Source organism: Mercurialis annua, linkage group LG1-X (genome assembly GCF_937616625.2).
Source record: "Mercurialis annua linkage group LG1-X, ddMerAnnu1.2, whole genome shotgun sequence".
Classification (NCBI taxonomy): domain Eukaryota; kingdom Viridiplantae; phylum Streptophyta; class Magnoliopsida; order Malpighiales; family Euphorbiaceae; genus Mercurialis; species Mercurialis annua.
Genome location: NC_065570.1, coordinates 69992592 through 70009018, shown reverse-complemented (window position 1 = coordinate 70009018; position 16427 = coordinate 69992592). Strand labels below are relative to the sequence as shown.

Below are 16427 nucleotides of genomic sequence, written 5' to 3'. Positions count from 1 at the left end.
TATGTGCAAACTAAAATAAAATTCAGGTTTCTCAAAAATAATAATAATTCAGGAATTATGAATATAAATGGAATGAAAATTTGAAATACGTGAGTTGGGATGAAAGATGTGTGTACTGATATAAAAAAAAACAAAGAAAAGGAGAAAATATAGTCTATTACTCCGTTTCTGTCTAAATTGAATTGAATTATTTTTTTTATAAATATGTATTAGTGAGAAATTATTTTATTATGTAAATTTTCAAATAAATTAACATTTTAACAGCAATGCAGTGGATTCTATTTCTTTCATAAATACTCATATGTTATATTATTTTAAATTTTCCAAGCATAAAAGTATAAATAGTTACATTATCAAGTCAAATTTCACTTGAATCTAAATCATTTTGCTTGAGAAAATAATGTATGATTACCAAACATGTCTTATCCTCTCATTGTTTTTATTATTTTTAATTAAATGGTGACAGGGCATTAACTTGGTGAATAATTTCAAGAAAGTAATTATGCGATGCATTTTATGTAGATTTTACTATATCGTGAGAAATTATGTGACATTTAGGGGGTTTTTGACATTTCTGTGTCTCATAGACACAGAAATTCCCGTTTTGTGCCTCCTAACACCAGCCCGCTATCTCAGATAGCGGGCTGCAATTTTTTAGCACCAGCCCGCCATATGAGATGGCGGGCTGGTGGCTAATTACGGTGATTATATTAATCACCGTAATTAGCACCAGCCCGCCATCTCATATGGCGGGCTGGTGACTGATTCCCTGCAACAGCAGGGAATCATTTAAAGCAAAGCAGCCCGCCATCTCATATGGCGGGCTGCTTTGCTTTAAATAGGTGAGTGCTTCAGCACTCACCTATTCAAACGGAGAGAACAAAAATTTTAAAGAAGAAAAAAAAATTAGAAGATAGAGAAAAAAAAATAGGAAATTGTAATTAAATTTTAGTGGTTATCTCGTTAAAAAAAAAAAAATTAGTAGAGTTTGACGGAGTGATTTTTCCGGAATTGGTTGAAGCGACGGAGTTTATTTTGTGGAGCTTATCGGATATTTTTCTGGAGCTACATATTATTTTTCGGTCTGCTATTTTACGAGGTCTACAAGAGGTTAGTCCGTAATTTATTTTTAATTCATTTAGTTTTACTTTATTTTTGAAAATATTGAAATTAAAAAATGTTAGAGTTTATTATAGATTAGAAAATGTTAGAATTAGATTAAATATATTTTAAAAAAAATATTATAGTTTAGTAATTGTTAGAAGTTATAGAAATTTAAAAAATTTACATTATTTTAAATATTTATTTAGTTTAAAAAATTTCATAGGAATCTTGTTAAGTATTATATTTTAGAAATTGAAATTAGAATATAGAGAAAAAAAATAGGGAATTGTAATTAAATTTTAGTGGTTATCTCGTTAAAAAAAAATTAGTAAATTTTAGTAGAGTTTGACGGAGTGATTTTTCCGGAATTGGTTGAAGCGACGGAGTTTATTTTGTGGAGCTTATCGGATATTTTTCTGGAGCTACATATTATTTTTCGGTCTGCTATTTTACGAGGTCTACAAGAGGTTAATCCGTAATTTATTTTTAATTCATTTAGTTTTACTTTATTTTTGAAAATATTGAAATTAAAAAATGTTAGAGTTTATTATAGATTAGAAAATATTAGAATTAGATTAAATATATTTTAAAAAAAATATTATAGTTTAGTAATTGTTAGAAGTTATAGAAATTTAAAAAATTTACATTATTTTAAAAATTTATTTAGTTTAAAAAATTTCATAGGAATATTGTTAAGTATTATATTTTAGAAATTGATATAATTTTTAATATAGTGTAGAAATTAGAAATTAGTATTTGAAAATATATCATAGCAATGTCGTATACAATTTGTCTAGAATTTGTGTTTTGAAATTTAGAGTAAGTTTTTTATAAAGTTATTAATTGTTAAGAAAATATGACATAATTGTTAGTATATAATGTAGTTATTAATTTTTTAATGAGTAGCCTGTGAATATTAGAATTTTATTTTAAAAATCAGAGTAACATTTATTAGAAATTAATTTTTAATTTTTTAAAAAATAAGATAGAATAGTCTTTATAATTTTTAATGAGTAACCTGTGAATATTAGAAATTAATTTTAGAAATAAGAGTAACATTTATTCATGACAAATGCTTGTAGCAATGACGACAATCGATTTGTCGTTTGTGATACGGTTTGACGGTAGTATTGTAAACTCTCCCCGCGGAGTAGAATATTTTGGGGGTAGTTATGTGCAAGTGCCGTTGACTGGAAGAATAAATTTCCAACAGTTGATTGATATTTGTGGATCGGCAATAACCAGTGCTGTGGGCCCGGTGGAGATCAGTAAGATATATTTTCGGGTTCCTCATTTTCAAGGGGAACAAATATATTCATATTCCTTAATGGATGTCCAGGGCGACCCACATGTATGTGCTATTCAGACCGAGGCATGTCGCATGCCAGCACTAAGATTTTTAGAGTTGTACGTGGAGTACCGCAAGGCGGTTGTTGAAGATATTTCTATTGATCAACTGCATATATCTGCTTCTAGTGAGTCGGAGAGGGACAGTGAGGAAGAAGGAGAACACGATCACTACGAGACCGAAGTGGAGAATATGGAAGACATACTCATTGCTGCTGAACTTGGTAATACAGTGTACCAGTCCCGACTGCCGGCACATGTTAGACGTGTAGATCTCGAAGACTTCGACGTCGACTTGGACTCATGGGAAAAGCAGAAAGTTGAGTGGGAGAGGGGGATGGAGTTTGAAGAAGGGATGACTTTCTCGAGCCGAGATGCTGTTCGGGCTTGTGCTGTTACCTATTCGGTGGACAATGGAAGAGAGTTTCAGAGTTGTCGGACGACGCTGAAAACGTTGGTTCTCGTTTGCAAGCACAAAGAGATATGCCCATGGTGGCTGCGTGCCACACTTCTTAAGAAAACCAACACATGGACGTTGACAAAATATATCGGGCCACACATATGCGATATGCAAGTGTCAGTTCGTCACCACCGAAATTTTGGGATTGCTCAGATCGCCAATTATATTAAGACGCAAGTGCTAGGTCAGCGTGACATACGGATCAAGACGTTGATTGCGGGACTACTTGAATTTACCGGAGTAGCTCTTCTGTATAAAAGGGTGTGGTACGGCAAAGAGAGGGCAATCTCCAGCGTTTATGGGGACTGGGAATACAATTACAGTCAACTGACAAAGTTCATGGATAATGTGGTGAAAGTGAATCCTGGATCGTTCTGGCATGGCGAAGGTATGAAATCTATTAGTGTTGTGGATTTGAATGTGCGTACATTAAGTAGATTTATTTCTAACAATATCCATTTCCGACAGGTCCAATATCCGAGTGTGGCGGGCTTCAATGTAGAATTTTCGAACGGATGTTCTGGACGTTCTTCCCGATGGTGGACGAATTTCCGTTTTGCAAGCCAATTCTATTCATCGACGGCACTCACTTATACGGAAAATTTAAGATGCACATGTTGATAGCTTCGGCGATAGATGGCAACAACCATATAATGCCGGTGGCTTTTGCGCTCGTAGAATCCGAATCCATTGCCAGTTTTGAATATTTCCTGGGTCATCTCCGAGATCAAGTCTTACGCAATCGCAAGGTTGCCATCGTTTCTGATCGTGCTCCCGGATTAATTTCCGTTTTGAGACGTCCGGAGTGGGACGACGTCGATCAGTTTTTCTGCATAAGGCATTTAATGGCCAATTTCCACTCTTTAATCGGAAATAGGGAGTTGAAGGACTTGGCTGAGAAAGCGGGTAATATTTTGTGAAACTAATGAAAGCCTGATTTTTTTAAAAGAATGTACAATATCTCCCACTAACAATTACAATCATACATACGTATAGGTCGGGCCTTTCAAGAGAAGAAGTACAACGCATGCATTGAGAGCATGAGGATAAGATCGGCAGAAGGGCATGCATACTTGACCAACACAGAACATTTGAGACCCGAGCAGTGGACTATGTGTCATGACAAAAAAGGGCAACGAAACGGGGTTATGACAACGAACTACGCCGAGTCCGTTAATGCGATGCTGAAGAATATAAGGGGCCTTCCTATCACAGCAATGATAGAGGCTATCTTTGACAAGCTCAGTGATACGTTTGTCCGGCGTTGGGACATGTATAAAGACCTAATCGCCAAAGGCGTCATGTTTACTCCGATCTGCATCGCGCACATCAAAAAGGCAACGCTAAAGGCCCGCTACCATAGTTGCAAGAAATATAACTCGGACAACATGACTTGCAGGGTGACCACCAAGAAGGACAATCAGCGGAATAAGGGAGGTAATATTCAAAAGGTCAACCTTAAAAAAAGGAGGTGCTCGTGCGGAAAGTTTCAACACCGTAAATTGCCCTGCTCCCATGCCATGGCAGTCATTCACGATCAGAAGTTGAACCCCCACGACTTCATCAGGTGGCGCTATAGAACCGAGAATGCCATTCAAGTCTGGAATACTCCGTTTAAACAGTTACCTGACGGCAAGATGTGGATTGCTTCTCGGGAGATACCTTTCATCCCAGATGTTAACAGGATAAGAGCGAAGGGGCGACCGGTAAACAGACGGATCAGGAATGACATGGACCAGACCTATAGGGAGGACAGTAGCCCTAACTTTTGTAGTATGGAAGCACCTCTTCACAGCCCGAGGCGCCACCATCTTCGTCTTATTCAGTACCTCAGGACTTCTCCACTTACGGTGGTTCCGCTTTTACCCCCTTTCAGCCACCACCCCCGACACAGACACCTCCAGCCCAGCAGTACGGAGGACTATTTGAAGAGAACTTGTCCTATCCTCAAACGCCTGCAGTAGGTAGTTTTAGCCAGCTTCTTCAGGGGTACATTCCACAGCCGCCTTCCTCCTCTTCCCGCCCAACTCAGAGCCCATCGCAAATGCATTTTTCTCTAACTGATGAGTGGGTGAGCAATTTGCAGGCTCCCACACCTCCACTTGGTGATGTTGCTAACATGACGCCTCCTTCATTTTCCCTGGGGTTAGGGAACCCCTCCTCACAGGCTCCTGATGACGAGGATGACGATGTGGTCAGTCCAAGTGGTAGCGACAACAACAGCTCCGGCCCAGATCTCAGACCTTATCGGCCATTGACTCATACCCAGATGAGTCGGCGTCAGAACAGGGGTCGAAACTTGAGGACACTCTTACGGACCCCAGATAGAACAAACATGTAGTTGTATTTTATAGCTTTTTTTATTGTTGTCCACATATTTTTGATTATTTGACTTATTTTAATTTGTTTGTATGGCTTTTTTATAATTATTTACAAAACAGTAAAAACACTTCATAACAATCAAAATCATAAACCCTAAATTTGTTAATCTATTTTTAAAAAGTATAGCATAGCAATGACGTGTTTTTTACTAAAAGCGTGAATTACTAAAATTTAACATATAATCAATTAATCAAATACTACACTATTAGGCAAATTTAACTATTAAAATCACTTAATTAAAATAGATCTAACTCAAAATAAATTGGATATTAATATAGTCCGCACCACCGTCTACGACTTTCATTTTTACTCGAACTTTATTCGACATTTGTAAGATCTTCAAAATTAATGTCAAACTTAACTTCTTAAATTACAAATGACATTTATAAAGTTTTAAAGATCAACTACAATATTTTTTAAATTTGTTTTATAAAATAACGCTCGGAAGTGTCCGAAAATAACCCGAAAATAGTCAACGTAAATTACAATCAATTGGTTAAATAATTTTTTTTTTTTTAAAAAATAAACTGATTGGGCAATTATGCCCAATCAGCTTCAAATGATTGGGGAGAGAGTAATTAACTCTCTCCCCAATCATTGGGCTGATCCCCAATGATTGGGGATCAGTCACCAGCCCGCCATATGAGATGGCGGGCTGGTGCTAATTACGGTGATTAATATAATCACCGTAATTAGCAACCAGCCCGCCATCTCATATGGCGGGCTGGTGCTAAAAAATTGCAGCCCGCTATCTGAGATAGCGGGCTGGTGATAGGAGGCACAAAACGGGAATTTCTGTGTCTATGAGACACAGAAATGTCAAAAACCCTGCCATCTTTTTCAATATCGAGATCATAGTTAATGCAACTTTTCAACCCTCTTTGACGGAAAAAAAATATTCCGTGTAATAAACCAGTGATACGTTAGCTACATAGAAAAATTAATAATAAAAGTTAAATAATAATTAAAAAATTCTCTATCATAAATACTCATTGACTTGTTATAAATACGATATGGCACAACCAATGTATGGGATAAACACTCCTTTAACGGGCTTTTTTTTCGTTGCATTCAGAATTTATAAAAAAGTTGGATCGAAAATTATAAAATTTTCAAAAATTTGCGAAAAAACCAAAAATTGTACGAATCAGATGATTTTTTAGATCTAATTGGAGCGGAAACGAGTCAATAAACAAGACTTAATAGTTTTGCTGTTAGCCCATACACTTTTGGACTGAATTCCATCGTTTAAACTTTTAAAATGATAAATTTCGAAATACAGCTGATTTTAAAATTTGTTGTTTTATTTTCTATTATGCCTAATTTAAGAGTTTTATTTTATTTTACTATTTAAACAACCTTATGAATTATTGGATAGTAGTTTTGGATACTTTGAGAAGTGATTGTTTATTTTCTAAATTTCGGTATTTTTAGAATCAATGAACGGTTGATGCCTAATTCTTACTATTCTTATTATCGAATCAATAAATTTTAAAAATTAATTGCTGATATTATTTAATAATTAATGTCAGCTCTTAACTTATGTTGTTGTTTGTTGTGATTTCTGCTACATCAGTCATCCATTTTGATAGCTCGGATATTTTTGACTTTTGGAAACTGTATCAATTTTTTTTATACGATCAACATTATCTTAATAATTAATCAACTTGCTAGCTCATGAGTGGACTGAACGGCGAATAAGTAATTTATTCCATATAACAAAGTAAAAAAAAACCCTAAACCTCTCTTTTCTCTCAAAACAAACCCTAGCCGTCTAGAGTTTTTTTATTGTTTCTTCTCCGGCAGCCGTCAATGGTTTGATTTTGCTGTTGACTGAACGGCGAATGTTTTATTTTGTCCTTTTTTTGTGAAAGGTTTGTTATCCTTCCTCTGCGGAAGGTTTGCTGTCTCTTTTTTATGAAGGAGTTATCAAGTGGTGGTTGAATCGGATGATGTGAGTTTGCGGGTGATGGGTGATGGATGAAGTTTGATCGAAGTTTGATTGAAAACTGCACTTAATTAGAGAAACAGTTAATAATTTATTTTTATTTTCGTAAGTAAGGTCTGCGAATCATACAGCATGTTGTCTGTTCCATGTCAGGTCATCGGGTTTTGTTTTCGAATTATCCCGAATTTCTTACAAATGTAACTGTTTCATATTCGATTTAATGAGATTTGATGAATTCAAAAAAAAAAGTAATTTATTCCAAGACATGAAATATATTACAAAATTAAAGATAATCTAAATTATCACTAACACCTGCATTAGGCTTTTGTTAAATGGCGACAAAGAGTCTACGAGTGTTCAAAAAATGAATTAAATCAAACTGATATTTAGTTTGTTTGATTTGAGTTATAATTTTTTTAATTATTTTATCCAATGCTATTAAAAAAAATTGAGTTATGTTATGTTTTAATTTGGTTTAAAGAACCAAATTTGAAATTAATTAGGTCCAAACCGAATGCATATTTCTAATGTTGAGAGACCATAAGCTGTGCAAGAAAGAAATTGATTTCCGAGTCCTATTATTTTTTTCACAATATCTAATGGTTTTACTAATTTTCACTAAGAGTTTTTGATATTCCACCTTTGTTCCATCAAAGTTCATTTTATTTTATTTTATAACCACAAATATTTTGCATTTAAACTGTAGTAAAAAAAATTCTTACCCTCAACTTTGCACATTCTACATCCAGGATATACTAATTTATATTTTACAAAATAAATATCCACTTATTACTATTAAATAAAAATTCAGTATATAATTTAGCTCTTAAATTATACTACCACTTTTAAACTATATTATTAACTATATTCTTTTTATCTTACATTTATTTTTAGAATTATTTTCCAAATACTTGTTTTTGATAAAGTATTTACACCATTTTAACTCATTTTTTTCTTTTATCCTACATTACCTAATAAGCTAACTTATTTACCAAAAATACTCACTATATAAAGAAGCCTTGTCTCATTTTAAGTTAAATTTTTACATAGCCATCTTTTTTTCTCTCTCTTCTCTCTCTTTTCTCTTAAAGTTCTCTCTTCTTTTCTTCTTTTTTTTCATTTGATTTTCAGTTTATCTCCTCTGATTACTTTTTCGTTCGTCTTTTTCGTTTGTCTTTCCGGTCGCGTTTCCGTTCATCTACTTCCGACGGATTTCTCGTCATTTCCGGTCGTTTTTCTGTTCGTCTTTTCCTCCGTTCGTCTCTTCCGTTCGCGCTATGAATTTCTCGACTCGTTTTTAGATTTATGTAATTTTTTAGGTTTTTTGTAATGATTTAAATATTTTATAAATAAATTATTGTAGATCTATAATTTTTTGTTTATAAAATTGTTCTATTATTCATATAATTATTTATTTTGTCTTCTCTTATTCATATATTTGTTTATTGCTACTGATTTTGTAAAGAAAAAATTGTTTTATGGTGCATTTGGAGTAATTTTATAATATATTTATGTTTTAGTGTATTTTTGGTGTATATAGTGTATTTCTGCCGTTTTTTAGTATATTTATAGTGCATTTACAGTGTTTATGGTGTATTTGCAGTGTTTCATGGTGTAAACCACAAAAAACACTACAAAACGCCATAAATACACTAAAAATACACTATATATACACTACTTATACACAAATCTTACACTATATAAACACCATAAACACACTATATATACACTACTGTTACACTATAAAAAAAAATTCAAAAAAATATAAAAAAAAATAAAAATTAACACTATATATACACTAATTTTACACTATATAAAAAAACTGTCAGTCGGTTTGGTCGGCCGAACCGAAAAACCGAAAAATGAAATTGGAAATCGAAGAAAAGATATTTTTGAAATTAAAAAAACAAAAAGATATTTTTTGTAAATAAAAAAAAATAAACAAGAAAAATCAAAATTTGACAGGTAAATGTGTAAATAAGTTATCAAAATATGTATTTCAGAAAATTACCACTTTATTTTTTTTGTCCATTTAATTACTTTACATATTGCGTGAATGACACACTCGCTAATCTAACTGGTCATCTATGCATGATTCATGAATAGGGTTAATGCACAAAGGTCTCTTCCCTCCCGATGAACAAACTTTGGCAAAATAGATCATAATATTGACAAACAATTTTAAATTCAGAATCTATGTCCAACGGAGGTGATGAGAATGTAAATGCTTGTTTTGGAATCATCTTATTTGTGAAGCGCTACAAGATTTTTTTTAAAAAGTATAAAAATGTTAGCGGTAAAAAAAACTAAAATATTTTGATGTAAGACAGTTGGCTCACATGCTTTATCGCTATAAAAAAAGTATTTATGAGATTTTTAAAAGAATCTTGACTACAAAACTGACACTTTTAAATCTTACACATCCAGATTAATTTTCACTTACTGAAGGCAAACAATACTCACATGTTTAGAACAAAATTTTCCTGCAAACATAATAGCAGGAAACTCCTGCAGCATGCCTTGAGATGCTGCCACGTTGTTTACTTCGTCTTGATAAAATAGTACTACCATTTAATTTTGGTTATTTAACCAGTTAAGTGTAGGTACTAAACTGGTCTATTAACTTAACTTTTATATAATTTCAAAATTACAAACTGCACAACTCATTGTTAGTGCTCATACACTGTTCATATCATTTATAATATACATTGAATAGAAAAATAAATTTTACAAAAAACTCAATTAATATACTTGGTATAAATTAATATTTTTGGATAAATTGACGCGGCATCACATGGTATAAATTAATATATTTGGTGAAAAAAAGTTAGCACAAAATTAAACAATCTATTATTTGGTACATTTTTTGTTATCTAATTATGGAGGATATTGAAGTGGACCATAATTAACTAAATACGATATTTTAAAAAAATATGATTCTATAGTTTAGATTATTTTTAAGTTAGATGTTTAATAGTATTTAAAATTATGTACCTTAATTTTAATTAAAATTTATACCAATAAAGAAAAAATCTCACATTGTACATTTTACGTGCTTTTAGTTTAGGTTTATATTAATTCTGGTTAATTAATCAGTTTAGTACTTGAACTCAACTAGTTAATTAACCAAAATTAAATGTTAAAGTAACCATTTTATAAATGATACGTGGCAACATTTCAAGACATGTTGCAGGAGTTTCCTACAACTATGTTTGTAGGAAATTTTTGTTCAAATAATAATTCTGAGAAACAATAGGGGCTTCCATCACGAGGCTCACAAATGATAAGCAAAAGGAAAGTTCGGAAACGAATTCGAAGGATTTCTATAAAAAAAAGGTGATTGATCGAGAAAGAAAGACATCCTGTAAAAATATAACTCTCTGGTTTGATCTATTTTGATTACAATCTTTTGTAGTATTTTCTTTCTGATAATCAATTCTAGCTCTTCTACCTAATTTTCTATCCATATCTTTGTTTCATGTTTGTATAATTTAATTTATTATTTTAATCTCGTATTTCATTTCATTTCATATTTTACTTATTGCTTTTCATATGATTTCTTGCTTTTCATTAGTTATAATACCTTGATCATCGACTATATATATAATATCAGAGTTTCGTAAACACACTCTCACACACAATTAATTGGAATAATTACTATCACACATGAGTTCGAATAACTAAAATATTATTGCTTTTCCATAACAATTAGATACTTAGTGAGAATAATAATCTTTCAAAAATTTAATTTCTTTAAAAATTAAGAATTTTAACGCGTTTTGCAGTTTTCGTACGAACTATTAATTTTGACAATATCGGACCCCCAATTTTCGTATTTTTGCAATTTAAAATGCCGAATAATTTTTCGTATTAAATATGTCGACGTGGACACCAAAATAGTGTTTATCCGTTGCCCACATCAATATTTTTTTGACAAAAATTGACCAGGGTTTCTAATTGTAAAAAATTATAGTTCATGTATTATATCGTTTAAATTGAAAGTTAGTGTTTTAATTGGAAAACACGTTAAAATTCATGTTATTAAAGTAATTAAGTCTTTTTTTGAAATGCAGGGAACATACAATAATCCTAACCTTACAACAAGGGTGATAATAATTATCTCTAATTAATTTTGGTTTAAATTGATATTTATGTTCTCAATCAAATTAACAGTTAAAACCTAGCGTTGTTTATGATATGAATGATAGTCCTTGTCCTCCACCGGTGTTCCTTCTTCGGGTCATGCATAAACTAGGAAAATTTGTTAACACTAAATGAAAAATTGGTCGAGTTAATGATAAATATTATAAGCCTTCCACAATGCTACAATAATAGCCGTCGTTGATTGACAAGGAACCATTTAGATTAGCAGTGTAATGTAACACCCTTGGCTAGTTCCATTTTTTATTTATGGGGAACATCTCTTATTTATTGGTTTTGTGTTATATGAAGGCCAGTGGAATTTTAGTGGCGCTATACAATCTTTCAACCACGTTGTCCCCAAGATAAAACAGCTATTACGATTGACACTGCACTTTGTAAATCGATTTGTAACACCCTCCTATAGTTGCTCCAAAATTCAGTTTTTAGAGGAAATGATAAAGCAACTATTTTAAGGCTTGTAAAAATTGAGTATCTCAAATGAGGAAGAAGAGACGGTATATAGAAAATATAATCAAAACGGTAATATAACGTTACTATGATAGTTCATGGCTTGAATCAAGGGATGTGTGTCGATGAAGACATTAGAAACATTTTTGCCAACCATCCTGATCAAGACAGACGGCGCGCTCAATAAAAATGGGTCTCTTCACCCATTCACAAAATTGGATATGACTCGGGGCCAAATCCAAGTCATTGTATTCAACAATATAAACCCATAAAGATGTATTCTAGTATTTTTTCCCAATTAAAGTATGAAATTTATTTATGTATATTTATATTTTTTGTTTTCTTTTTAAAATAAATTGTCTCTATGATTAGAGATTTAGTTGTTTTAGTATGGTTTTTATGCAATTTTATTGTTTATATGATGGTCTGCTAGGTAGCATGGAAACGGAAACGGAAAACGGAAACGATACGAAACGGACACGGGAAAACAAAAGTTTTTCAAAATGAAGGACACGAAACGTGGGGAAAACGTGTAAATAACAAAAATGTAGGGATATATTTATAAAAATATTATTTAAATATTTATGATAATTAACAAAATAATTCATTTTAATATACTAAATATTTAAAATTTTATAAATATATAAAAAATATAATATAATTCAACACAAATAAGTATATTTGATGTATTGTGGGCAATGCGAATGTAAAATTTATGGGTAACTAGTTAAATTTTTTTATTTGTGGATAATAATTTTAATTTTTATTATTTACAAAAACGGCCCGAAACGTTTCCGGTTTCTGAAACGTTTCTGAAACGGGAAACGCAATTTGTCGAAGTTTCCGTGCTTCTTAGATGGTTTGTTATTTATAGTATTTATTCTGGTTGCTCAAGATTTTGATGATTTGGGCTTCACTGGCACCGGTTCTTGAAGAACCCAGCTGTTTTCATGTGGTTTTTTTGGTCTTTTTTAAGATTTTTATTCTGATTTTAAATTAATCAGTATAATTTATTGATGAATCAAGAATTGGATAACTCCAACAGTTATGTATTTCACCTTTTTAATGGTATGTAAGAAATCTATAATTAAGTGGTCTATGTACAGGCATTATTTTCTATATCAGATCGTTAGTTTTTTTAATCATAAAAATATAGCTGCTATTGCTCTTGAGCTAATACAATAGTTATCCTGTTGAAAATATTATTGTTATTTTTTGATTGAATTGTTTTTTTTATATTTATTAAAAAATTATTTATTAAAATGATACTAAATAATTATTAATTGAATCAACTATAACTAGAAGAAAAAATTTGATAAAGTTATATAAAATTTTTTTCTAAAATTGTTTATTATTGCAAAAATTAAAAGGTTTGGATATTATTGCGAAAATTAAAAGGTTTGGATATAATTGCAACAAGTCGTAAAGGTTTGAGTTTTTTTTACCATTAGACCAAAAAAATTAGCTTATTTAAATTAAAGAGCATCGTATCAACTGAATATTATAATTTTCACATCTGGCTGTAAAAGAGATAAATATATACATATAGCTAGAACATTAAAAGAGGAAATCATTTTCTGTAACAATGAGAAATTTTATTTCTATATAAAGAAGAAACATACAAAGCTTAAAAAATACAAATAAAGGCTACTCATCACTTCTCTTCTCATATCACAGTTTAATTGGCTTCTTCTTCCATCTTATATCAAACCCAAACTTCTTTCCATGCACATGTCACCCCGCATATAATACGCAAAAAAAACTATATATTAAAGGTAACCCACTGACATTCTTCAAGAATACACACAACTCCCACCCAATATACCAAAAAAAGAAATAAAAGTAATTATAATTAAACTATATATTATAATTCTGATCATTGATATCGTGATGAAATTTACGTTAAAGGTTGAAATAATTATGCAAATATTTTTGAATTTGGTGAAATTAAAGTGCGCTTGACCCAATCAACTTGGTTAGACCAAAGGTTATAGCCATAGCCATTAACCCTCCAACCAAAACCCTAATAGAAGATTTAACCACAGGAGCCTTACCCAAGACAGCTCCGAGCCATCCAAATATAACCAAAGCCAAACTCACCGCTGCAGCCACAACTCCGAGTCTGAGTTTATAATCTCTAATGAAAGAAGCAGCTAATAATGGAACCATTGCACCCACTGAAAATGCAAGTGCTGATGCAGCTGCTGCTTGTAATGGGTTTGGTAAATGTTCCCTCTCTCCTTCATTTTCATTTTCTTCTTTTATTATTCCCCTCTCTTTGTCTCTCTTCATTTGCCCTAGTTCTATATCTAACTGAGAATACACAGACACAAACTCACCGATCGCCATACTACAAGCGCCGGCTACTAAACCGGCGAACCCGGTTAGTATCATGACCTTGATATCTTGTTTAACAGCACCAACGCCCATCATCAGTGATGCAGTTGATACTAAACCGTCGTTTGCACCGAGAACAGCTGCTCTGAGCCACTGTGCTCGTTTTGAGTAGTCGAATTCAACGTCTTTCGATTCGAGCTCTAGGTTTGTTGTTGTTGTTGCTGATGGGTGCTCGAGATCATTATTATTGGATATGGCAAGAGGAAATTTGGTGTTGTTTAGTGATATAACTGCTTGATTGCTTGCCATGGAAGAAATGATAAATATAAGAATATTGTTATAAGATAGAGAATATTATATTATTAATGTGAGGGAGAAGATAATGGAGAAGTGAGGAGGACACACGCCTTCAACAATGGTATTTATAGAGTGAAGAAGCCTTTAATTTGGTGGAGGCAAGAGTGGGGCATGCCCAATAAACTTTTTCATATCTGTAATAATAATAAAGAATACATCATAAGAATTTCTCAAAAAATAGAGCTGATTTTTGACTTGAGTTGTCTAAAGGTAAAATGAGTGTATAAATCCATAATTATAAATAAATTGACAAAAATATTCTTTAAAAATAATATTTTGTATTTCAATTCAAAGCAGTATATTATTATAGTACAATTTCAATTGAAAAGTTTTAAAGCCAAACAATTTAGTCCGAGTTTTTAATTTGTTTTTTTTTAGGGATAGTCCGAGTTTTTAATTGGTGTAGAAGAGATTTGATTGATTACAAAGTTGGTGACTCAACAATGCATATACTGTTTTTGTTTAGAGTTGATCATGAAAGTAAAATAGTCAGGTAAAGTCATACCAAATTTCTTGATTGTATATTGTCAAACAATTCGAAATGCCAGTGATATATGCATAAGTACAAGGAAAATGATGTTAAAGGAATAATTAGAAGAACAAATATTATTCTTTTTCAAGCATTCATTAATAGGTAAGGTAGATATATTTTTATAGTTAATAATAAAATTAGGCAACTATATCGTTTATTTTTTCAGAAAAGAAACTAAATTGTAATGAAAATTAGGAATTACCTTATTAGGTAAAATTTGATTTCTATTGGAGCATAAAAGTCTAAAATACGACAGTTTTGAAAATAATTCAGCACCAATTTAGTTATAGCAAAAAAATAAGGCAAAATCTACCATAATGTCCTTGTAATTTGCATTTTTATTTTGTCCTTAAGAATTTTTTTTACTTGGTCCTTGTATTTTCTAAAACAGTCTTATGAGGACCTTCTGTTAACAAAATGGTGAAATGTGATAATTAAAAGATATTCATAAAACTGTTTTAGAAAATATGAGGATCAAACACACAGAGATAGAAGGGCGGACAAAAGTGGACTCTCAAAAATCAAGTAAAACTGTTTTTTAAAGTATAAGGATTAAAGAAATAGAAGGACTATATAAAACTATTTTAAAAAAATATAGACTCAGTAAAATAATATAAAAACGTCTAAGAACGAAATAAAAAAAATAGAAAGTACATGAATTTTAAAATAGGTTAAACCAAAAATAACTATAAAAAGTAAATGACGATTAAAAACACAGAGAGAGAAGGGAGGAAAAAAGTTTTTCCAGAAACAACGTTTTAAAATTGACAGTGTTACTATTTAAATAAAAGAAAAACAATAATTTTTTTTCTTATTCTATTTTGTATTACAAGTTTACAACCGAAAACAAAGATTTTAGCACTTTTTGGAATACTCGATTCTAAAACTTTAAGAGAATCATACCTAATGTATATGCCACTTGAGCTAAAACTCACAGACATAAAAAAAATATTGATTGCATTTTTCTTACCTTAGATTCCCGTTATCTTAGGTTGTTAATTAGATACGACAACCTTGTTACGATTAAGATATTGATGGAAAGGAAACAGATCAAATGAAAAACAAACTAAATCGACTAGTTTGGTTCAGTTCATTTGAAAAAAATAAATTCTTTTATAAATTTATTTAGTGTAAAAAATATAAAATTTTAATTCGGTTCGGTTTATATTGAATACATGTCCTTACAGTCTACCGTCCTGAAAAACTAAAATTTAAAGGCCTTATGGTCCAAACAAAAACAAATCTTTTTGTTCTTTTACAAATTTAAGCAAAATTTTAATTAAAATAATTTTAGGCCGATTTCCAAAGTTAATTGTAATTTAGCTAATTTCAAAAATTGTTAAATTACA

The 16427-nt window shown here is 31.4% G+C and overlaps 2 protein-coding genes across 3 annotated transcripts; one reads left to right on the top strand and one right to left on the bottom strand.

Moving 5' to 3' along the window:
- The first annotated feature begins 884 nt into the window (after window positions 1-884).
- LOC126683191 (uncharacterized) lies at window positions 885-5313 on the top strand. Of its 2 annotated transcripts, XM_050379043.2 has the most exons (5): window positions 885-1110; window positions 1483-1571; window positions 2187-3299; window positions 3380-3817; window positions 3908-5313. In XM_050379043.2, the coding sequence occupies exons 3-5, from the start codon at window positions 2189-2191 to the stop codon at window positions 4873-4875; spliced, it is 2517 nt and encodes an 838-aa protein (XP_050235000.1). In that variant the 5' UTR covers window positions 885-1110; window positions 1483-1571; window positions 2187-2188; the 3' UTR covers window positions 4876-5313. The 2 variants fall into 2 exon arrangements, with proteins under 2 accessions (XP_050235000.1, XP_050234991.1); XM_050379034.2 differs by lacking the exons at window positions 885-1110; window positions 1483-1571 and having other exon boundaries at window positions 2044-3299.
- An 8029-nt stretch (window positions 5314-13342) lies between these two features.
- LOC126676829 (vacuolar iron transporter homolog 1-like) lies at window positions 13343-14602 on the bottom strand. The gene has a single exon (XM_050371124.2). The coding sequence runs from the start codon at window positions 14496-14498 to the stop codon at window positions 13800-13802; it is 699 nt and encodes a 232-aa protein (XP_050227081.1). The 5' UTR covers window positions 14499-14602; the 3' UTR covers window positions 13343-13799.
- Window positions 14603-16427: the final 1825 nt, after the last annotated feature.

Bases quoted from the DNA above. Each gene is read 5' to 3' on its own strand.
- LOC126683191 (XM_050379034.2), top strand. From the start codon at position 2,177: ATGCTTGTAGCAATGACGACAATCGATTTGTCGTTTGTGATACGGTTT. The intron at 3,300-3,379 runs GTATGAAATCTA...CATTTCCGACAG, and splicing joins ATCGTTCTGGCATGGCGAAG to GTCCAATATCCGAGTGTGGC. The intron at 3,818-3,907 runs GTAATATTTTGT...ACATACGTATAG, and splicing joins GGACTTGGCTGAGAAAGCGG to GTCGGGCCTTTCAAGAGAAG.
- LOC126676829 (XM_050371124.2), bottom strand. From the start codon at position 14,498: ATGGCAAGCAATCAAGCAGTTATATCACTAAACAACACCAAATTTCCT.